The following is a 23,775-nucleotide window of genomic DNA, read 5'->3' on the forward strand; positions in this document are numbered from 1 at the left end:
TCAATGAGATACTTTTCTGAAACAGTACACAGCTTTTATTTTTAGATTTATTACCTTTAATTTGCATGTACAAAATTCCAAGTAATGTTTGCCTAATTATTATTATTCTTTTTACAATTAACATTTGTTTAATGTTGCTCATGGAGATAGTGGTAATTGTTATACCACCTATCCTTATAATCTTAAAAATATTATGTTAAGAATTAAATTAGATCAAATTAAGTGGATTTAAAAATATTTAAGCAAAACAATGTATTTAAATTATTTATAATTTATGTAAAAAAAAATACCATGAGAATTTGGCAAGATAGGACAAAAGGAAAAAAAACCAAGAAAGTTGCAAAAAAAAGTATTTTAGAGTAGTTCTTTCCAACCTTTGATCTATAATAGATCCCTGGCAAGTCATCACACTTTGGTCAGTGGTCCATGCAACAGTCTGTCTTGGTAGAGTTTTCAGTTGTAAATTCCTTGGCAAGGACAATGATATATGTTAAAAACATGTGAAGATTCATTGCACCCTCATTTATGAGCAATAGAAGTAGTCTACTACTAGGCTGAACATTTGTTTGTGATAAATTTCAATTTGTGAAGCAAAATGGGAAAATAATTTAGTTGTATTCCTCCAATTAGTGCTTTTAATTATGATGTATACTCTTGCATAACCTCCTTTTTAAAGAGCTATAAAGTTTCTTAAATGCTTTTTAAAAGCACTCTTTTTCTACTGTTAACAGTTTCAGTGCTGGAGTACTCTGCCCCTCACGTTTATGGGTGTTTAAGTGGAAGGAATGGTTACTAAATGTCATCAGATAAGCCTCCTGTTGGAAAAAGGGTAAGGGAATAGTAGCATGGTTCGACTGCCTGAACCTGCTGCCTCTGGTGTGCTGTGCAGGAGAATAAATGGCTTTCAGTCATGCAAACTAGTTGCAGACATTCAAATCCTTTGAACTCTAATAAGAAATGCACACTTACTTTAAATAGTAAGTGACTAAGCATATAAATGTCTTGATCAAGCCGTCAAAAAAAAAAAAAAAAGTGGGGGGTTCTATTTACGTTTTGTTATTTCTGTCTGAAATCTCTATTTTACTCTGTGTCTTTGCTTTGTATTGTTCCCTGCTGAGAAGGACAGACTGGAAACACAGTAGGGATCTTTGCCTTTTAAGTTGCTCTTTGCTTTTGCAGAGGGCTGTGTGCTCTAAGACCCAGTGTATTTGTCCAGTGTTTTGCTTGGCATGAGAGGAGCCTGACTATTTAAGAAAGGCAGGAAACTATTATTTAATTTTAGCTACATTTAAATTACAAGTACTGAAAGAGCAGACGGAAGTTTAAATATATGTCTTAAGGTACATGAATACAAATCAGTTCAGCTTTTTGCTTTTTGTATCTGATTGGGAAATTTTGAAACTGTCTTGAATGAAGGAGCAAAAGGATAATTCTGAGTTAAATTTGCCACAATTATGATTTCACTGGTTATGTTTATCTGAAGTGCTTCTCTAAGATTCTTTGTCTCCTTTTCTTAATGTTATATGTAACAGCCACTGTGGTAGAATCAAAACATAGCATGTTTTACAAGCCGAGCTTGATTTTTTTCTAATAGAAACCCATGCCCCTTTGTCAAAGTCAAAGGATACATACTTTGCATGCTAATTTTCTCTGCCAGGTAATTTAGTTTCCATTCACTGTTTTTTTTTTTTTTTTTTTTTTTTTTTTTTTTTTTTTCCAGCATGACAAACTAAATGATATGGCAATTTCTGCCCTTTAGGCATGTTTTTTTTTTAGAGAGGAAATATAATGATAGAGGGTAGTATAGCGTCAGAATTTCCTTTTATCTTAGAATGGTGTGATCCAGTGTTGTTTTAACTAATTCTTCAACTTTAATCTGTTATTATCTTACCTCCAAGTTTTTCCCTCAGTTGCATAAGATTCAACAGATTAACAAGAGTCATGTGGCCACAACTACACTGTGAGTCTAGTCCATATGCTACTAAAGTAAAAGACACTCTTCATCGACTTCAGTGAGATTTAGATAAAGCTCATTGTTTTCTTGCTCTTTCTATCACTGCAGTACCCGACAACTGGAATAACTGCTCTAAATATCAGTGTCTTCAGATACTTTGCATTTCTGTTCTGAGAAAACATCCAAGCAAATATGAATATAGTAAATTATAGTAAAGTAAAGTAAATTCTCTCTCTCTGAATTCAGAATGACTATTTAACTAGCTTTAATATTGTGATACGCAATGCTGAGTTTCACCAACAGTCCATTTTCTTTACATACAGGTAGAGGCTTAGAAGAAGGTTAGACTGTCTGTGAGGGATAGAAAAAAACAAATAAACAAACAAACAAAAAAAAACTTGAATAAAATAATATGGTTGAAAAAGCTTCTGTTTTATTAGAAAGTTCTGGAGGACTTTTGTGATCTGTTTTTCACTTTGGCAGCGTTTGTAAGTGTGCCCATAACCTCAACGCTGAAATGAAGTCTTAATCTGTTTCCAGTTTGTTTTGTGTGACCTCCATTTCCTTCTTCCCTCTCCCCTAATGCCCACATTGTTGAGCACTTCTGAAGCTGACTTTCTAAGTTGCATTCATCTGCTTGATATTGTTGTTATAGGCATGTTTTATGGATGTTTCTGCTTTGGGAACTGTGACAATAGCTAATTCAATAAGTTTTGGAATGCATCACATTTTTACTGTCATGGGTTCACAGCCCATGATACAAAATATGAAATGATCTTGCATGCATATTTCCAGTTATCCACCTTCTAATTGTTCCTTGGAGGTTTTGTTAAATCAATTTGATCCTAGTTTTCTCTCTGTGAAACTGGAAAAAAAATGTGATTGTGCAGCTTATGATGTCTGCCCTCCCATTCTTTCTGCTTGTTCTATACCAGTGTTGCCTGTCCAACAAGCATTCACACCTCATTCTTTCCTGGGGATCAGGGTTTGCTAGTGGTTTACAGCTTCTTGGGGTTTCTCAGATCAGGGAAAAGTAACCTTTGCTCCATTAATTCCAAATCAACTGCTTCAGATACCATAAATACTTTAGTAGCCTTAAAGAAGAGCTTCTCCAGATGTTTTTCCCTTGTTTAGGACTACTGCGGGCATCCAGTTGTTTCAAACCATTATTGTACTCTTCTTTGGTGAAAAATTATGCCTATTATATTTCTGTAGCCTTTTGTGTTAAACACTGTGCTGCCAACTGCTGAGGTATTTGTAGCATATGCTTGCATTCATAAAAATGCCACAAAATCATTCATAGCACCAACTGAAGAAAAAGAAATTGTGAATGTATCTTTACTTTGCCACTGTAATGGAGTGGGTAGTTTAGGTGTTCTCAGCAATGTGTACTGCATATGACAGGGACAGAAAAAAAAAATCAGAATAGTGGTCTGTGCAAATCTAAATCTTAATTTATTTTGTTCTGCCTTAGCTTGTGGCCGTGGGTTCTACAAATCATCTTCACAAGATCTGCAGTGTTCCCGCTGCCCTACTCACAGCTTTTCTGACAAGGAAGGATCTTCAAGATGCGACTGTGAAGATAGCTATTACAGAGCACCTTCTGATCCACCATATGTCGCATGTACAAGTGAGTCAGTCATGAATTTAATAGTAAAGGACATTGCTTAACCAACCAGGTGCAGCCATTTGTAGCTGGTAGTTTCAGTTGACTTTTCCTATATTTGAAAGGTACATTTACTACAATAAATGAAATTGAAAGGCAGAGGGAAAAAAAGAAAGTTGACAGTGAATATGGAATCAGCATAAATGTAGTTTTCACATTTGCTTGATATAACATTGGAAAACATTGCATGTTGGGTAAACGTGTAACTCATTGTAATAGCATACAGGCATAGTTTTCCCATGGCTTTAAAATTGTTGTAGACAATATGCTTTATGTGATATAATACCAAAAATGAGTAACATGAAAAGTAACCTGTGTAGATATGAGCTTTGATTGAACTGTAATTGGATCTGGCTTAACCTTCCAACTGCAAATAGACTAGCCTGCACAGATTGGTGATTCAAATAGTGGAAGTCTCCTAAATCCAAAGCAGCGCCAAATATCTCTATAAATCACATCAGAGCTCATAACAAAGAACTAGGTGAAGTTGGTTCTGTATGTTTAGAAGAAAGGAACAAATCCCACACTAGGAAAACTATAAAAGGCAACCTTTAAGGTACATTAACCAATCTTTTTAATTGCACAGAAGAGAAACATCTCAAGTCAGTTGCAGTAAATACACAGACAATTGTTAGCCTGATGCCTTAATGGAAAATAAATAAAGCTCTTGCCAAGTGAGTTCAAGGAAGCTTTTATGCAGCTTGTAGTAAAAAATAATGAAATGTTTATGTGAAGAAAAATGCTTAAATTATTTTCTGTCTTAGTAATTAAAGTGCTAGCTGCATGTCCCATTGTGGTTCTGTGCATGATGCTGGATTATTTTGTGTATTACACAGGACCTCCGTCTGCACCACAGAACCTCATTTTCAATATCAACCAGACTACTGTGAGTTTGGAGTGGAGTCCTCCTGCTGACAATGGGGGAAGAAATGATGTGACCTACCGCATTTTGTGCAAGAGGTGCAGCTGGGAGCAGGGCGAATGTGTTCCCTGTGGGAGTAACATTGGGTATATGCCCCAGCAAACTGGATTAGTAGATAATTATGTCACCGTCATGGACCTGCTAGCTCATGCTAACTACACATTTGAAGTTGAAGCTGTGAACGGGGTTTCTGACTTAAGTCGTTCCCAGAGGCTTTTTGCAGCTGTCAGTATTACCACCGGTCAAGCAGGTAAGTTTTTATCACTTATGAATCTCAACACAAAGAGAAATTGGGAACACACAAACTGCAGATGCAGTAAATCAGGAGCATGTTTGGTGTGTTCTGGGTCATTAGTCTTTTCACCTTGCCAACTAGTTAATTTGAGTTGATACTATTTCATGTTAATCTGTACTGTTTATTGTACTCAGGAATTACTTCAGAAAGTGGCATGAAAGACTCAAAGAAGACATATAGCTTTATTATTATTATTATGCAACATTTTTTTCTTATATCATTGTAAGTCATTCCCTAGTATTTGAAGAAAAAGTAGATGCAACAGTCTTATGCAGGCTTCATTTCTGAATCTTTCAAACCTATATAGGAGTCCTGGGTCACTGGAGAATGTTTTGGATAACTGATAGTTTTTTTGGTGTTCATGTTTTCCCTCGGGATTACATTTTTAATTTATCATATATTTCCAGATATTTGATTATGAGATTCAGTGAGAATGTGATGATTATTCTTTGTTTCTTCTACTTATCATAATCTGACAGATGAAATGTCAGGGAAAATAAAATCAAACTAGTGTACCGCCCCAGGGGAAAAAGGGCTTTAGCTGTCTGCATTCTGATTTCTCTGATTTGGGATTCTGAAATGATAGGTTGCTTATTCTTAAAAGTCATAGGCCTCTGGATCTACTGTAGTTCACTGTAGGTTCTAAGAGAGCATATTAAAACTAAACTTTTGTATCTTTTTATCTTAAACTGAACATTAATTGCAAGATCTTGCTTCCAAATAAATGCCTTAAAAGAAACCATGAGCTGAATAACTGTTTGCTATAAGAACAGCTAACCAATGTTTAAAAGGATATTTCATAGTTACATCTGGGGCAACATTTTTATTGTGATCAAGCTATTATTTTTTTTAACCATATATAATTTATCATAGAGTTGTTCCCTTACAGTAATGCTTGGCACTGAGGACGAGCTTACCATACACGGACAATGAACAAACAGGGAAAGCTGTAGTTATTTAGCTACTAAAGATGGTCACTTTAAAAAAAAAATAAATAAAAGGACAAAAAATTTACTCACCCACAAACCTAGGATATTTGATGTATTTGTTAAAGTTATTCTGGAATATTTATGGGTTATTTAACTTCCCCATAGTGCTTACCTGCATACCAAATCCACATTTCATATGATTTTGGAACCAACTCTGTGACTGAAAGGATTGCTCTCTGAGTTCATTCAGTTCTTGAGGTTTCTTATGAGTTTTTGAGTACAGAGAACTTATCCTGAAACTATTCTTATTCCAAAGATTATAGTACTTTAGCGTCTTGACTCTTCATCTTTAAAATAATTCTCTGTAATTCTTCAAATGTACACAGGTGGATGGACAGTGTTCTGCTCTCTGCAGATGTCTGTACAGCACTACTACATAAAGAGGATTTGGACCTTTTTCCTATTTAGCTAAAGCAAATAGGCTTTATTTCATGTTCTTTGATGAGTCAGTGGCACACAGCATAAAGGAAGAGAGTATAATTCAGTGACTGGTATCACATCTTGGGAAGATGAAGAAGTCTTATTCAGAACTTTGGCGTGTTACCGCCAAGAAAATTCATTATAGTTAATTCCCCTGAGGTCTCATGGTCACACGTGCACAGGGTTTTAAAGGCAGGAGACATGATACTGTTATCCTGTGTTATGTTATACATGAGCTATACAAAATGATCCTTATGTCAAGTCCAGAGATGTTAGTGAAACTATAACTTGCATAAGACATCTAAATTGGACCTAGTGATTTGAAGTAATAGAAGGACATTCACCCACCTAGACAAGTTGTATAAGAACATGCAGCAGAACACCTGACCCTGTTTGCCCTGTTCTCCCCAGTTTGCTGTGGGATTATGCACAGGCAAGCATTTCCCAATGCTGCAGCGTCTGAACACTGTCACTGTTGAGAGAAAGGGTCCTCGTACAGCTGAAACTTTGTCTATTTAGCACTTCTGAAAATCAGAATTAAAATGCTTCCAGTTGGGCATATAAAAGAAACATACAAAAGAAACATATTTTGAAAAAAATGGCTTTAAATTCTCTTTGTTAGTTTTCTCTATCTCTGTAATGAAGATAACCCTTATCTTTCTTCATTAAGTACTTTGAGATTTTCTGATTAAAATGCCGTATAAATGTAGCCTATTTCACCTGAATTACAAAATTCATGTTAAAGAAAATACAGTCTTTCAGAACAAATGCATTCACAAAAAGGAAAGACCTCTTTTACATTTTTTTTTTGTAACAACATGTTGTGGATCCTAATACTGATTTCTTTGGTTTCTCAAGGAGGAAAATATTTTAGGTGGAACAGATTGATGACTATAATTGAACAGAAAGAGACTGGTTGCTCAAAGGAGACTGTTATGCTTCTGTGCTTCTATTTTATTTTACCACGGTGAGAAGGAAAATGTTGGATTTATTTATAGCCAAGTAAACTAGAGTTCATGCAGCTCTCATTTGTTACTATGTGACTGTTCAATAGTTTTGGCAAAAATGACTTTTTCTATGCCCGTATTGCTTTTTATGTGTGTAAATGTGTCTAACTAAACCTTTATCACATGTTATTATGCTAGCACAATAGGTGGCTATATATAATTACTAGATTCACCAGTTGAACAGAGACTTGCAGTGAGATTTTCCCTTTGTAGTTTTGTTTTAATTGAATTGATGCTTTCTGGTCATATTCACAACGTTCAAATAATTTTGTAATGATAATAGGAAATTATTGATAAAATAATGGGGTTATGGGATATATTCAGTGTTTTTTTCACCCACATATAACAAGCTTCTGATGTGACAAAGGGAACATGTCACAGAAAAGAACCAGATGGTTGATTAAAAACAAAACAAAACAAAACAAAAACAAAGCAAAACAAAAAAAACACCTATTTGCATTTATAAAAATAACATATCAAAATGACTACAAGGAGGAAGGTAGCATTTCACACTGTTCACATACATACATATGACCTACCACTATTCGTTTCCCTGTGTTAAAATCTTTGTGACAAGGCAAAATCTTTGTGACAAGGCTATCAGTTGTCATATGGCACATTTTTATGCCGCAGCCAAGAACCATGAGACATTTTGTTTCACTTTTTTTTTTTTTTTTTTTTTACAAAAACATGAAAAAAATGACCCAGAATTGGGGTAAAAGATTAAGTTCCCTAAGTCCCCAAGGAGTAAACCATCCCGTTTCATATCTTACCCATCCAGCATCATATAAAGAATACACGATGTCATCCCAGTAATGCAGGCTGGTCTGTGTGAACCCCTGCATCCTCATAGAATTCAGATTTAAATGTGACCAAGCCCTAGTTACAACAGGGGGATGTACTGAAGAGCTGCAGCTGGCAAACAGCTGACAAACACAACCTTTGTTAAACACAAGCTTATTGAATAGTTGTTTACTGAAGATAAAATTTGCCACTTCCCTACTAGGATATTCATCTCGAGGTGGTACTGGAAGTTCCTTTTGTTCTGTCAAATTTATTTCCAAATTTTACAGTTTTTCCATAAAACACTCAGAAGTCTAATGGAATTGTGTAGGTTTCATAGCAAATTAATATTTGTCAGATCTTGGCACTTACAAGCTTGTAAATCCTGAAAAAATGTTTCAGTAATAATTGTATAATTTTTCTCTTGACACTTTTGCAAAGATAATGCATTTTTAAAACTATCTTTCTACATCCTTTCCTCTGAAAACTAAATGAACAATGGACTGGTCTCTGGTAAGGGGTGATATTCATCCATCCTACCCTGATTCTGTAAAAGATTAAGAACCTTTAAGGACCCTTAAGAACCTCCAAGGTTGGAAGAACCTTGTCATTCAGCAGGGTCTGAGAAAATTTAAACAACCATACTGAGCCAGTTTGAATTGTCTTTATTTGAAAGAATTGTCTTTACTAGAAAGAAAAAAGCATATCCAAGCATTTCCAAGGAGACAGTCATCATGTCTTATTACTGTAACCAAACATGACAAACAAAAGTTAAAATGTCTGCTCCTAAGCCTGCTCTCTGTCCTTATGCAGGGAACACTTCCTAATGCTTGTTTCTTCACAGCAAAGGTCCGCCACAGCACTGTTAGCTCATGCTGCCCTTTCAGATGCACTTAATGCTGACAACTTGAAATGGTTAAAAAAATGGATTAATTCCATAATTGAAGCATAGCCTTTAGTCTTAAAATCATTGTTTTTAGTAACAACTTAATGTTATATGCTGATTTCCTTTCCCTTTTTTTGACCTCTTAGAGTTCTTATTTTCTGGCCTTTCCCTACAAGAAGCAGATGCCAAATCTCACATAGGTATAAAACAAAACAAAATGAAACTATAGAAGACACCTGAATCTTTCAAAGTTGCGTTGTCCCAACAACTTGAAGAGAAAAACATCACATGCTATAAAGTCACACCTATGTGTGTAGGAGTACCAGTGATTTATATGGCAAGAAGAAATGAATGAAAGCATGTGATGGGTTCTGCCTTTCTTAGGTACTTCAAAAGTCTTTCTGAACTGGAGAGATGCTTTGAATTTGAGTATGAAAACATACTCAAATTATGCTTTGCTCATTGCTACTCATATTTTTTATCTTCCTTGCCTCTGTATTCATTTTTCCCAGCTACCAATTATCTCTACTCATTTTTGAAAGTCTCTCTGTCATAGTCTCCACTCTGTTGACCATCTGTTTGCTTGCTATTCCCTGTCAGTCTCACTTAAACTTGACTTTTCTTTAGCCATGTGCAGCAAAAGGCAGCAATCAAGAAGATTTATGCCTATGGTTTTCCCAGTCACTTTGACCTCACTGTTCAGTGCTAGTCTCACTTTTTGCCTTTCCCCAGACCATTGTAGTATCTTCCCAATCTGCTTCCATGTTGTTTTAATCTACTTTCATCTATGCCTTCCATCCAATGTTCATGTCTGGTGATACATGATGGCTTATTGCAAATAGCTTCAGTGTTCAACTTAAGCTGATGGATAAAAACTTAATAAGAGTTCGAGTCTCTGTATAGCAAATACCATCAGATTGGTGAAATGTTTTCCCATTTCAATGGACTTCCTTTGGCTTCAGGTTTCATTTGATTTCCCGCTAGTGACTACTTTTTGAGCTATGCTTCATCTTCCAGCTTTTAACCTCAGATCAGCTTTCCCACATTGATAGAATTACATTATCTCTATACATACTTCAAACCATTGCTTCATTTAAAAATAACTCAAATTATAAAAACCATGTTTTTCTTTTCTTTCTAACCAACCGTTTTCCTGGGAAAATTATTTCCTGTAGAAAGACGCTTTTAAAAACTCATTTTTCCTAACCACTAGCATTAAATTGTGGTTCTTAGAAGCACATATGTTACAATGATGGTTCTTTGAGTTTCCATTTTGCTTGGTTTATTAATGGGAGCTACAAAGATATCAGTGTCTATTATTAATAATATTTAAGATAAATTCTAATCTGTTTTAGCTTTATTCTGGACTAGTAGGCAGACAACACAGTTCTACTGTAAATGTTCTGCACTCCATGGCCACCTGTTTAAAAGGGTAAAAGTAAAGTAAAAATGATCATATGGTAGTTATTATTTCTCTATTTTTTATATGTCCTTTTAATATATTTCAAAAATGGATTGGTTTATTTCTGTGTACTAAGACTGTCTGTTGGTCTCAAATCACATTACCCTAGGCTAATAATGCAGATATTTTGACAGGAGCTAGTAACTGAATTTTTTTCCTGAATTAAGCTGATGGATAAAAACTTAATAAGAGTTCGAGTCTCTGTATAGCAAATACCATCAGATTGGTGAAAACAGTTTGCTCATTCACTGATTATATCAGGTCATATTTAATGCAGTGAAATCCACAAGGTTATAGAGATACTGTAGAATTGCTAGGTTGGGTGTTATTGTAAGATTAGTTCTACTTTTTATTATTATTATTATTATTTGCTTGTTTTTTAGGGTTTTCACAAAGAAGGAAACTGTTACATAGACTATAATAAACTATGGCATATCTGATACCTAGTTTTGACAATTTTATGCATATATGTAATATGTATATATATAGATATATAAACTTTAAGTAATAAGCAATATGTCTTTAAAAAACAAAACAAAACAAAAAACTTACCACAGAATAGGCCATTGAGAGTATTTGCTGTTTTCTAATATATTTAGTTCTAATTTGTTCTAATATTTTTCACTGAAAGATAGGAGAGGAAGCAAGAAAACAGATTTTAGCTGTGTTGCTTAGGGTCTGATCCTGCACCGCTGAAGTCAATGGAAGTTTTGTCATTGACTTCAATAGGAGCAGGATTTGAACCTTATGCTCTATCAGAACACAAAGGAACCAAAGCAATGGGCACTTTGTCATCCTGAAATGAAACTTCATATCACATTTTGACTCTGACTGTAGCATTGTTTTTGCACATCAGTTTGTGGCTGAATTAATTTAATTTTTTATTCAAGTATACTAGAAATGTGATTTAATTTGTTTTTCAAATGGGTATCAAAACTCCCCTGTCCAGCTCTACCATAAAAGTTTTTTAGAAACAGATATCATTTAAAAAAAAAAAAAATATATTATTATTATTATTTTTTGCCAAGAAACTGTTCTAGTAGAGACTGTGAATTTTACAATATTTGGATATAAACATAGTAGGAAGCTACAGTAGAGCTTTCAGCTGCACAAAGACACAGTAAAGCTTCAGCTTCACACAGCCCAAGCTCTGATTTAGGTATAGACAGATCAAGTTGCTAGGTATGTTAAATGTTTGGTAACAACCTGCTGTGAGGAGTGTAACAGCCACAGGGCTGTTACTTTCCCATGCACTGGACTATTGAAATAGCAGGTTATGCCATCACAGTCAAACATGTGATACTAAAGCAGACTTCCACCAGTTACAAAACAAGTAACTATGTACTTGAGGAAGAAAGTGATATGAAGTACAATCTATCCTAAGAAAGGAGAGATTTGTTTGCCATGGTGAAATAGGAGACTTGGAGATGCTTTTTGTTCTAATGTTACAAATAGAGACTGAACATCTCCTCAGATGGACATCTCCTCAGTTACTCCAATTGTCTTTTTTAAAAATAGTGATGAAAATCTAAACCTAATGCTGAAAAGAAAATTGTGTGTGGTAGTATCACATTTTCTATGACTGTTTCCAGAAAGGTTTGTGAAATAAGAGTTCTACTTCTGACTCCTCGTAGGTGAGTTTTTAGCCCTTTGCTTTTTCTTTCCTTCATCCGTAGTTAGATTGCATCTCATGGTGGTAGGTCCTTTTAGACTGAATGAGAGCTAAACAGTACTTGTGCTTTATTATACAATTTGTGTAATGCAATTTATTATACAGTTAGTGCTATAAAGACCTGGACTAACTCAAAGGCTTTCAAGATACCTGCAGTTCAAAAACAAGAAATTGCTCAATACATTTATATATGCTGATACACAGTTAGTGTAACTAGTTATCTCATGCAAAGAAAGGTTTCACATATTTGATTTTGGCAGCAGAACTCCATCTCCAAATCTTCCTTCTTCCACTTCCTGTTAACTGTAGTATGATATCTGGATGAAGTATCTATCTAAGTGCTGAACATCTCCAGTAGGATTTAATGAATGCAATGCTATTTATTTGGGATACTGGCCAACTATGTCATTCTTTTTCCAAAACAATTTCATGTGGATGACTGTGAAAAGTAGATAAATATCTGTTTTGAAACTTTAGAATTTCCTTAGGAATTCCTGTTAGGCAAAATAGTGGGATGATTATATATAGGCCTAAGAATAGAGAAGTACAGTGGAGAAACTGGTAAAAGGGAAAGCCTGTTCTGATCCTGTCATGAATGTACTCAAAACTGTCTTTAGTTTGTTTGGTGGAGGTTCTTTTTTCTCATTGGTACCTAATAGTGATGCTTGTCTGTGATACTAATAAAAGCTTGAGGAGGATTTGCTTTTCAGTATTTACAAAATAGATTTGAACTCCTTCAATTAACAAAACTGAAATCTTTATATCAGTACATCAGAATAATATAAATTACTTAAATTAATCTAACAAAAACCTCTGTACTCATGAGTTCTAAGAACATATTTCAGTAGCGTAATTTATTATTAAGATGTTTCATCTGTTTGTTATGTTGCCTAGAACGAATTCAAAGGATTCAAAATCATAGTTATTGTGAAATAAGACATTAGATATTTTGACCCTGCATTTTCTAATATTTGAGGGTTTCTTTCAGACCTGTTGAAGAATTCAAGTGCCATTGTCACTAGAACAAACAAAATCCTCTAAGTGCACAGATGCTTTTCAATGAGAAATGAACACTACTGAAAGGTGCTATTGCAAATACATAAGTGCCATCATAACTGAAATGCTAATTGAGCTTGTATGTACTAAATTAAAAAATTCTTCAACTGTAACATCTCTGTAGAGTGAAACATTTGATGACAGTATGGCAATGAGCCAGCCCACTGTAATTATTCCTGTGGAAATCTTAAAAAGAGAGAATACAGCTTATAACAGGGAGAGCTAAAGAAGTTTCTCCATTAAGCTTAAATGATAGAATAGCTATGTGTGAAGCTTCTATCTAGATGGGAAAGATTGCTCACATTGGTACCTATTTAATAGCTGAAAGATCTTTGTGGTGAATCTATTACAGCTAGTGTAGTTAGTATGCCAAAAACATGCTGCGTAAAGGGGCAGTGAATGTCTCAAATCAAGAGCTTAAAGCAAGGTTCAGTCCACCACTTAGTGTTGAGGTTCAGTCTCATAATTAACTGTCTAGGAAGAGACGCCAAGTAGATTTGTCCAGCATTTTAAGACAATGTATTTCCAGTCTGCTTTATGTATGTATTCTCATTAGAAATATAGTCAGAGATTCTGCTGCTCCTCTTTCAGGACAGATCATATTTTATATTCAGCTACTTTTTATTTGTTGCATGTGCAACCAAGCCTACTTTTTTTTTTTTTTTTAGGAAGAAAAACACAGTTTTTGCTAAACAGGCTATTAGGTGAAAAATACAAATCTTTCATTTCTGGTCCACAGTTTTCCAGCTGTTTTGGGGAGTATTGATAGCCCAAGAATGGGTGGTTCACTCCTGGCAGGCAAGACTGAAGGTAGCCAATCTTGTCTGTAAAGCTAGAGCAAAGTAAAGGTCTGTGAAGTGCTGGGCTTGATCCACCTAATGCTAGTGGGGTAGTAAGAAGAGAAGACATAACAGTGATAGCCATTGATGACTTACCAGTGATGACGTCTCCACAGGCAGCCGCAGATTCTCCAGGTGCTGGAATAGTCCCAGAAATTAGTACGACTAGACAATTTTTGCCATCTCTGACATTTTGCTGCCCTGTGTAGTTTCTTTGGCTTTGCTTGTGATACAAACAGCGCAGGCTCCATGGGTATGTTCCTAATTGAACAGTTATATCTACTACTCTTTAGTTTATGAATTGTTTTGTGCAGTTTGGCATTTTTGTAGTTCTTTCCTAGTATAGTCAAAATATATCATTGTATCTATTTCTACAGGAAATTCTTAGGGCAATTTACTGAGGAAACCATGGTTGAAGCCTGTAAATTGACTACAATAAAAGTGTTGTCCTCAGTTCAATAGTTAATGTTAAGATAGGAGATGCTGATTATTTTTTTCTTTGCTTTGTTAGTGATGAATGGAAGAAAATTTGATGTAGACAGCAGTCTGGTGGAATGATGCAGAGCTATCTATGAAAACACCTGTACTAATCCACCAATGCAGTAAATTATAGCTACAAGCAAAAGACATTGATCCAAGCGGATCATTAACAGCTTTAACCAACTGATCCAAGTAATAGGGTAAATGAGAGAATGTCATCAAGATCTGATTTTTACAGCTGTCAACTACAATTGTTAAAAAAATGGTAACCACTTTCTCTCAATTTCAAACATTTTATGACTTAAGTTTAGTATATGCTACTGTGGACAGCCAACAAAGATCAATTAAGTGGTAAACTACACAGAAAAAAATTGCCCAGCTATCATGCACTCCATTTACCAGGAGGTCAGTCACAAAGGGAGAGATAATTGCTGCAAACCAGCAAAATTAATCGGGGATGAGCCAGAAAGGATGATGTATGTTCTGTGACAAAGTACGTGACAGAGATGTATGCACAAACCTGTAGCTGCTTGCCTTGTTGAGGACACAAGGACAAGAGAAGGAGACCTGTGAAAAACAATTAGCGTGGCTTCAGAGTGAGCAATTCTTAATTATCCATAACATGTCGACATCAGATAATTAGTGTCCCAATTTTTAACAATATTTGGTCATTAACTACAGTAGAATAGAGAAGATAAAGAACAGAGACATTTGTCTGAGCATAGTTACATAACTATGTCTGCCTGTGAACATAAGTCAACTAAATCATGCTCATGAAAATTACACAGAAATCTTCTTATTGTTAAACCAATATAAATGTCCTAAATTCAAGCCTATAACAAACTTCATTTTGTTTCCAGAAGGTAGTTTGTTAAGACCGTGATAGCAACCTACTAAATAAAGCAGGGTTAAATGACAGCTGTAGTTTAAACTCCAAAACTTGCTGATTTTTCATCTGTACTCTTAAATTTTCAGGATAATCTACACAGCAAGCAGGATAATTCATATGACTTAGACCATTTTAGTGAATATGCTAATATAGAAAAGGCTATTTTTAGTTCAGTTTCCTAAAGAGACCAGGCTGTGTGAGTATGCTATCTGTGTATCTCTTCGGACAATTTTCTTTCATCTCCTTTCAACAATTTTTGATCATTTTTAACTACGTTTGACAGAATGGTAGAAATCTTAAACTCCTACATGAAGTTAGCGGTCCAGTGAAGACCTGTACCATACTGAATGAGATAAATCCTGTATCAGATATAAGTGAATCCACTTGAAACACAGAAAACTGTAAGAAAATTATTCACAAAATTGCTGGAATTTTTCTAATGTTAATGAAAGAAATCTGCAAAGTGCAAAATGGGGTGTTTCTCATCACTCTTCCATCTTCTTTCAGCTATGTACAGGCAGAACAAGACAGAGAAGAGGGGGAGATGCACATACATATTTGCAACTTTTTTTTTTTTTTCTTCTACTGTATTTTCCAGACTTTTTAAGCCAGATCTCAATTTCTTTGAACTGAGCTCTAAGAACAGGTCCTGCCATTGTTATTCATAGCTTTTCATATTAAGAATGGCTCTCCTAAACTTTTACCTATGCTTCAACAGTCCATAGTTGTACGGGATTGTCTACTGAATCCGGGGTTTCCACTCATGTTTGCATTTACAGAAGCAGACTCTCAAGTTTCTGTATCTTCTTTCTCAGACTTGCTGATGGATGTGTCTAGCATCTCTCCTTCTGACAGTCTCTGTCATCTAAGTGTTTCTACTTATTGAGTGCCACATTTCCTACTGTGTCACAGAGTGCTCATTTTTCTTCATAGCACCCAATCTCTTTTCATAGTAGCAGCTGAGTCAGCAGGCCAGGTTCAGAGCCAGTAAACTCAGATGCTTATGTGGAGAAATGCCATTTACTTCACTAAAAAGTCTATTTAAGTTCATAGAGCCTCTAATCAAGCCTGTGAAATGAGGAATTCAATGGCAATATTTCAGAGCCAATGCTCTAATGATCTCTCTCTGTGGACCTCCTGTGGAATTATTCCAAATATTCCCCTGTGTAGCTGAAATCAGAATTTCACCCTTAGTTCTAAGTATTCGTATTGCAGCTTAACTAGTAATGAAAAGGGAAACCTGTCATTGCGCTTTATATTGTGTAGATTTAATTTCTTGAAACATTTTAGGGCTAAACATTCTGCTCTTTGATGTTGGAATTAAACTTTAGCATTTAAATCTTTGGTGGATATTTACATTGTTGTAGTCAGTGGAGATTGATTAGTTTCTTTTGGGAGTGATTTGGAACAGAAGCCAAATTTAGGAATTGTGCATTGACTCATCCTTAATTACAGAGGAAGCTTTAGATTACCTTCCCTATTTAGTCACCTAAATTAACTGCCAAAAGTAAAATGCCATGAATGCCCCCTTCCTCCCACCCTCATATATGCAAATGTTAATTTCTGCCACAGTGTTAACAGTAAATATTTACATGATTCTTTTTATTTTCAATAAAATACTTAACAAATACATTAAAATATATATATTTTTTTGTCTTCAGGATTTTAAGACTCCTTAAAAATAGTTTGCTACTTCTAATAGTAATTCACGTTACTAAGACTGTTTGAAGCTTTTTTACCATTGGCAGAATTAGCTGAGATACTTAGTGAGGATATGCACGTACAGGTGTGTCTTTAAGGTTATTTCATTTGATTACAGTTTACAGCACTGATGTTAAAATGTTTCAAAAATGTAAATTATTTATTCTATGATTTCTTTCTACTTTAACAGCAGTTATGAGGCAGGTGCCTTACAGGTTATCTTACCTACAATAATGCAATGATGACCACCCATCAGCATTATATACGTTTGTAAAGGCAATAAATTAGCTCAGCTGTGCAGTGGCACAGAATAATTACAAACAGATAACCTTCCATGTGCAATAATTTAGAGTAAGTGAACTCCTTCACCATCCTCCTGGGAGCAGTTTTTCAACCTTTGCTTGAGAAGGTACCTCAGGCTCCCAGAATATTATCACAGTCGTGATGCTTTGGAGAGTCATTTCTAGATGCCAAAGAGGAAACTACCTTTCACACCTTTGCTGACTACAGCAGAAGTAAAGGACGGAGGTGATCTCTCAGTCAGAAAAATCTTATCCCGCTTAGCAATTTATAGATCAAAACCAAGAGCTCAAATGCTCCTTGGATACTAGCAGACAGACAGTGAAACCCTAAAGAAGCATGCATTCCCTGTTTGCAAAAGCTATGTCCACAGAAATAAGGCTAGGGTCCATGGTCAGGGATGGTGCTTGCAAAGTTATACCTGTTTATCTCCCCAAACTGTGTGTCCACATTGAGGTTGCCCACCAGAGAAGAATCTTGGCCCATTCTGACTGTAGAATTGTGTCTAGCAGGGAGGCAGCTAAGCTAAATCTGTGCCCAACAGGCTAACCATGCTAATGAACTAACAGCATGAGCAAACGTGTGTATACCCCATCCTCAACTCTACCACAGTTTAGTTTAATAGTTTCAGCTCACTAAGTTTGCTGAGCTGTATTTATAGATTAAGAGGTCTATAAAACTTAACTTATTGGAAAGTACTGTAATAGGCTAATTTTAAAGTGACAAAACTATGCACAAAATCAGCAAAAACTCATTTCCTGAGGGAAATACCACTTCTACCAAGTATGGTGAAGATAGTGAATGGTTACCAAGCCTCTTTTCTTATAGACTCCTGTGAATACAGAATACTTATGCAGAATGGGAACAGTAACGCTCATTGCCACAAATTCTGTTTTGAAATTCTGTTTATGGTTTAACATTGGACATACAAAAAGGGTTTTGGTTTGGACTTCATATTTTAAAAGTTTACATTAGTTTTCTGTATTCATTTAAATTTTCATTTCAACAACACATTATGAAGCCTTGGGAAGGGAAAAAAAATCAGAGGACACAAATAATAGTTTAGAAGTTATTTATGAAATATGCAGAATTGTTGTTTCAAAATCTGGGAAAACCTTAAATATATTTTGGAGAAAAGAAGTTAAGCAGAGGGTTTCAAAGGTCTTCTTGCTTATTTGTGCTCTGACTCAAAGGCCGTTTTAGGTTTTTCTTTAAACCTGGCAGGCTTCTAAGGCCTTCAAAATGGCTATTTACTGCTTTTAAAATAAAGAAAAGGATAGAATAAATTTTCTTTTCATTTAACTTCCACTGAAAAGTTAGATCACAACCTAGAGGGTTGTGATCTCAAAAATCCATTGAGATAAGAAGGTAATTACTCACTTATCCATTTTCACACATTTTAATCATCAAATGTTACATCCAGAGAAAGTTTTTACATTTCCTCTAAAATCTGGGAAATACTTGTGCATGTAATTTTTTTATTTTTTTATTTTTTTTCAATTAGGGAACAGATACTTAGAAATTTGCACAAGCAAGTAATAAAAACTGATTTTATCCCGTATTTTTTATGAGTTCAGAAATGCATTTAATTGAATGTTTTCAACTTAATCAGTACATCTCAAGGGCACCTTTGGTGTAAAAGGAGTACAGTTTGACCCCTGTCGCTTTATAAAGTAAGAGTCACTGATCTCCATTAGACTGTATATCCCACTGGGTAGTATCAGTTGCCCTTTTGTTATTGTAAGCTCTTTCTCTTACTTTTACTGTTTAAATAAATATATTGAACTTAAAGAGTTAATGACAAATTCAGGAAGTCTTGACTTAACAGTGATGAAGTGAGACGTATTTTGTGCCATTCAATGTACACAATTTATAACCCCATTTGATTACTGCAGCATGTCCTCCATCTATAAGGATTGCACCCGGGGGACTAGTCAACTTATTAATTCATCACTTGCTGCCTTTTACGGTTGCAATACTCCTTTATGGGATACAAGCAGAAAGATCTAGTAATCCGAAAAGTGCCAGCCGACTGGTTCCACTCTAGCTGACCCTTTGTCTGCAGGCACAATGCTGATAACTTCTCTGAGGGTTCCTCTTTCTCAGAGGCTGCATTACAGTCCTGCCTTTTGTCTTAGAATGGGAACAACACCGTGGAGCCACACTCAACAGTCATAGTTGTTGCAACTGGCAGGGAGGAAAGGCCTTCCACAAGTTAACCTGTAGCTTTTCTTAAGTGCCTTTTGATTTATCTGTCACCTGATCCATCAGCAATGAATAATTTTCATGGAAGGTGCACTTTAATTACCTTCCCATTTGACTAGCATTATCATGCCCTATCTAGGTAATTAATCTCACAAAGTATCCAATTTCAGTCTTTATTGCTGGCAGGCAGGCCTTCTGAATTATATGTGCTTGAACGGGCATTGGGTCTGTTTTTAAACCAAATAGGCCATGAAACAAACAAATCTTGGGTCTTTTTTTTTTTTCTTTTTTTCTTCTTTTTTTTTTTTTTTTTTAATGTTGTGGTCTGATTGCTTTGGTTGACACAGCTGAGATTTGCACAATGTAGAGCAGGAAAGGGCACTGGTAGAAAATGGTGGTTAATACAATGATAAAATAGCAAAGATCATAAAAGTCAATCAGTCTATGAAGAAATAGTTACCACGTCATTAAACTAGGTAACAAAAATAATATTTCACTCTTGAATAATGTATAGCTTTTACAGTATGAACTCTGTATGCCAAAGTTTCTTTGTAGAGCTGATGAATTCCTCCCAGTATCAGAACAGGAATTTGCAATTGCATTCAGGTTTGTGTTTCATTGCTCTGTGGGTGAAAGACAGACCTTTAAAAAGGTACTTTTGAATCAGCAAATTAAATATCCTGATAATAAATTTGTAGAAGTTATTATTTTTTTTCTTATGTCTGTCTCATTAAAAATGGTAAAGAGTTAAAGTATTTGGAAAGCTGAACAAAAACTATCTTCATGAGTGAAAATAAATAATACTGTAGTGAGAAAGTTTTATTCAGTTGCCTATACATTAGACATACTACGTCTATATTTGAACTTGCTTCACAATTTTTCTGAAAGTGTCTTATCTCCTCTGTTTCCTCTCAATTCCCTTCCCACCCTGCAAAGAACATTTTTTACAGGTTAAATTTTACAAAAGTTTTGACAGAAACATCTTACCTCAAATACACTTGTGAATTCCATGTGAATTTTCACAGGTCCATTTTCTAGACTATGGAAATAAATGTACTCTACAACAGAAGCTGATAAGAATGTGTGCTTTGTTTAAGGTTCATTTATTGAGTACAGAACAGATTTGTTGAATTAGAAAAATGTTTTCCAATAGAATTAAGAAAGTATGAAACTTGTAAAGGAAATTATGAAATCTTAAGATAGCAAGATTTTTCTTTCTTGTCATTGCTTTAAGTTAGTCAAAACAAGCTGCTTGATATCCTTAATACCCTTAATAAAACCCCTTAAAATTAGCAGTTTTACAAAGGCAGTATTGAAGTTGTAGCACTGCTTCTTCTTTACTGTTTGCAGGATTTCTTTAATATCAAAATTTGATTATCTATCAGAAAATTTGCTTTCACATTTGAGTGTTATCAATAATAATAATAATATCAACAACAATAATAAGTATTATTATTATCATTAATAATAATAATAATAATTTGATTTTAAGTTTTCCACACATGAGAAAATTTAATATATTTGTGTCTTATGCTTAGAAATAATTTAAGAGAAAAAATATCTGAAAATATTTAACTGGATGAAAAGCAGAGGCCATGTAAGTCTCACTTCTACCATTTTGAACTTCAGAAAATGAAAACAATTAACAGTATGGAGATTGATCCTGGAACCAGAAACTTTCACCTTTAGCTCACTAATTCAAATTCAGTCAACCCAAGCAGTGACCAAAAATTGTTACCATATGACAGTTGTTTGTGAACTGTGTAGTATTTAAATGGTGATCTCAGTTCATTTTCTTTTTCATAAACATCATCATAAGCAGTGCTTTTGGCAGTCACCCAAAAGAGAAGGTAAGATTAAAGGAGTGTGATCTAGTAAACTTTTCACTCCTGGTTATGATCCCTTCAGGTGAATGTAGTAGCTGGAGAATTTTACATTGCTGATGTACCACCAGAGAGAATTTGTAATTGTACATATTCTCTGGATAAAGATAGTTTATTCCTTAAATACCATATTTTAATTATTTGGAATCCTTAGAGGCAGTTACTGACCCAGTGTCCTGGAACGATTGCTGGTCTCATGCATATAAAAAGAAAAAAATCAACTTCCTTGTTTTGTTTTGTTTTCATGCAGCTTTACCAAATGATAAACCGATCTCTTTATTTTTGCTTGCAGTTTGCCAGGAAATAACATTTTAGTACTCATGTAATGGTTCCTGCCATATATATTTAGATTTCCATAATGCTATTATAGTAACTGTTTTCAGTCACAGGAATATAAAAAGCCTTAAAAAAACAAAACAAAACAACAACAACAACAACAACAAAAAACTCAAAAGGACTTTATTAAAGTATGGTCATTTGCAGAGCATGAAGGATCTTTGCCTACTGCCAAGCTTTAGCTTTGCTGCTAACTTTGAAGAGAAAGACAATATTTTGTCTGACAAGTATTTGTGTTCTCAAGTGTCACAGCTGATGTTGAGACAAGGTATAGGGTGCTTAAGTAGTCTTTCTTCAAGACCGTGGCTTTAACAACTTTTAGAATGCTGATAGAGCAAAAAGCATGTACAAAATAGCCATTTTGAAAGGTCATTTAAGGGAATGTACAGCAGCTCTGTCAGTTGAGACGAAGAATGGTCTACTGGTTAAGCCACTGGACTCCATGATAAATTACACAGTCAGTCCCATAGGCATCTTGTGTTACTTTGGATAAATGACTTAATCTCTTCATTCTGCTGTTCTTCATGAGAAGAATGAGGATAATGGGAGTTCCTTGCATCAAAGGAGCATTGTGAAGAAAAATCCATTTGTGTATAGATACTATTTTGCTAGTGGTAATAGAAGTGCTAAGATAGGTTGAAGTTATCAATCTTCCTGCTTTTTTTTTTTTTTTTTTTTTTTTTTTTTTCTTGTTTTAATGTATAATGGAGTTAAACCATTCTTTTCATGTTAATCTAGAGCTGTTGGTCTTCTTTGTTCAGAAATGGCCAAATTCTTCTTGACTGGAATATCTGTAAACTTTCCTTGACAGACTTTTTTGTCCCTCTGTGTTTTCCCTGGGAACTGTAATGAAAGAGAAATTGTGAACAGGACTAGTCCAGTATATCAATAGCTTTTTAAGAAAACTTAGGTCCTATGGAGTTTGGCTGGAGGATTCAGTGAGCAGGTAACAGGATTAGCCCTTAAGGATATTTTAACAATATACATGTTTATTTAAAAATCCTGAGATTGTGACTTTTCTGAAATAGTTTGTTCTTGCTGGAACTTTGCTTTTAATCACTAATCATTATGACATTTTATTGGCAACCTAATCCTTATGAATCCTTATGCAATGTTCTAGATAAGTATGCCATGGGACAAAAGCAGGTCTTTAATATAGCAGGTTTTAAACTGTAATATTGATGCATTCCTCCATTCCCTAATTGCACCTGGAAAGATCTGTTCCTGTTGCGGTTAATAAGCTGCTCACACAGTACTCTAAAATAACAAGACTGGTCACATTAAATTTCTCTTTCATGGTTCATATTTTATCTCACCCCACATCTCCAAATGAGAGAAATAATTTTATGGAAACAATCACCATTGCTCTATATCTTCATGTAGGATTTTTTTATAGTGATGGTGTTCCAAAACGTAGGTGTCACCTTTCTGCCGCATCACAACACCATTAAAGCTCGAGAGGTTGTTCAAAAGTATGGGCATACATTTTTAGCTTTTTTTATAACTGCTAATTAGAATTTTATAATTGCTAATTAGAATTGTAAACAATTCTAAATCTGATGGTCTTCTAAGATCAAACAAACGTATGTGCAAAGGACAACAAACAATACTAAATTCTAGGGACCAATTTTGTTATTTTTATTTTTCATTTGGAATACACCTAAAGTCAATTGTAGTCCAGAAATAAAACTGTAGACATTCAGCAAATTCAAACCTTTAATGAGAGTGGCTACCACAGAGTAAATTTTAGAGGCAAACACTGAGCACAGTTTCCCACAACCCCAGGTGATGATGAGCAAAGGCAGAACAATCAAGAATGGATAAAGTTATTAAATGAATTCCTTGTCTACACATTCCAGAGATTTGTGGCCAACTTTGCACTATCCTGTCACCATAGGACTAAGGAATCCTTACCCTTATATGGCGTAACCTGAAGTTTCTTTCTTTTCTTTTCTTTTCTTTTCTTTTCTTTTCTTTTCTTTTCTTTTCTTTTCTTTTCTTTTCTTTTCTTTTCTTTTCTTTTCTATTCT

General features: G+C 34.8%; 1 protein-coding gene across 1 annotated transcript in view; it reads left to right on the forward strand.

Annotated features, from left to right (window-relative positions):
- Positions 1-796: 796 nt before the first annotated feature.
- Positions 797-23,775, forward strand: part of EPHA7 (EPH receptor A7) — a 106,168-nt gene continuing 83,189 nt past the window's right edge. The window contains exons 1-3 of the mRNA XM_035320880.1: positions 797-829; positions 3,359-3,584; positions 4,457-4,792. Coding sequence (XP_035176771.1) covers positions 797-829; positions 3,359-3,584; positions 4,457-4,792 — 595 coding nt within the window. The remainder of the gene's footprint in view (positions 830-3,358; positions 3,585-4,456; positions 4,793-23,775) is intronic.

This window comes from Oxyura jamaicensis, chromosome 3, assembly GCF_011077185.1.
Source record: "Oxyura jamaicensis isolate SHBP4307 breed ruddy duck chromosome 3, BPBGC_Ojam_1.0, whole genome shotgun sequence".
Lineage (NCBI taxonomy): Eukaryota > Metazoa > Chordata > Aves > Anseriformes > Anatidae > Oxyura > Oxyura jamaicensis.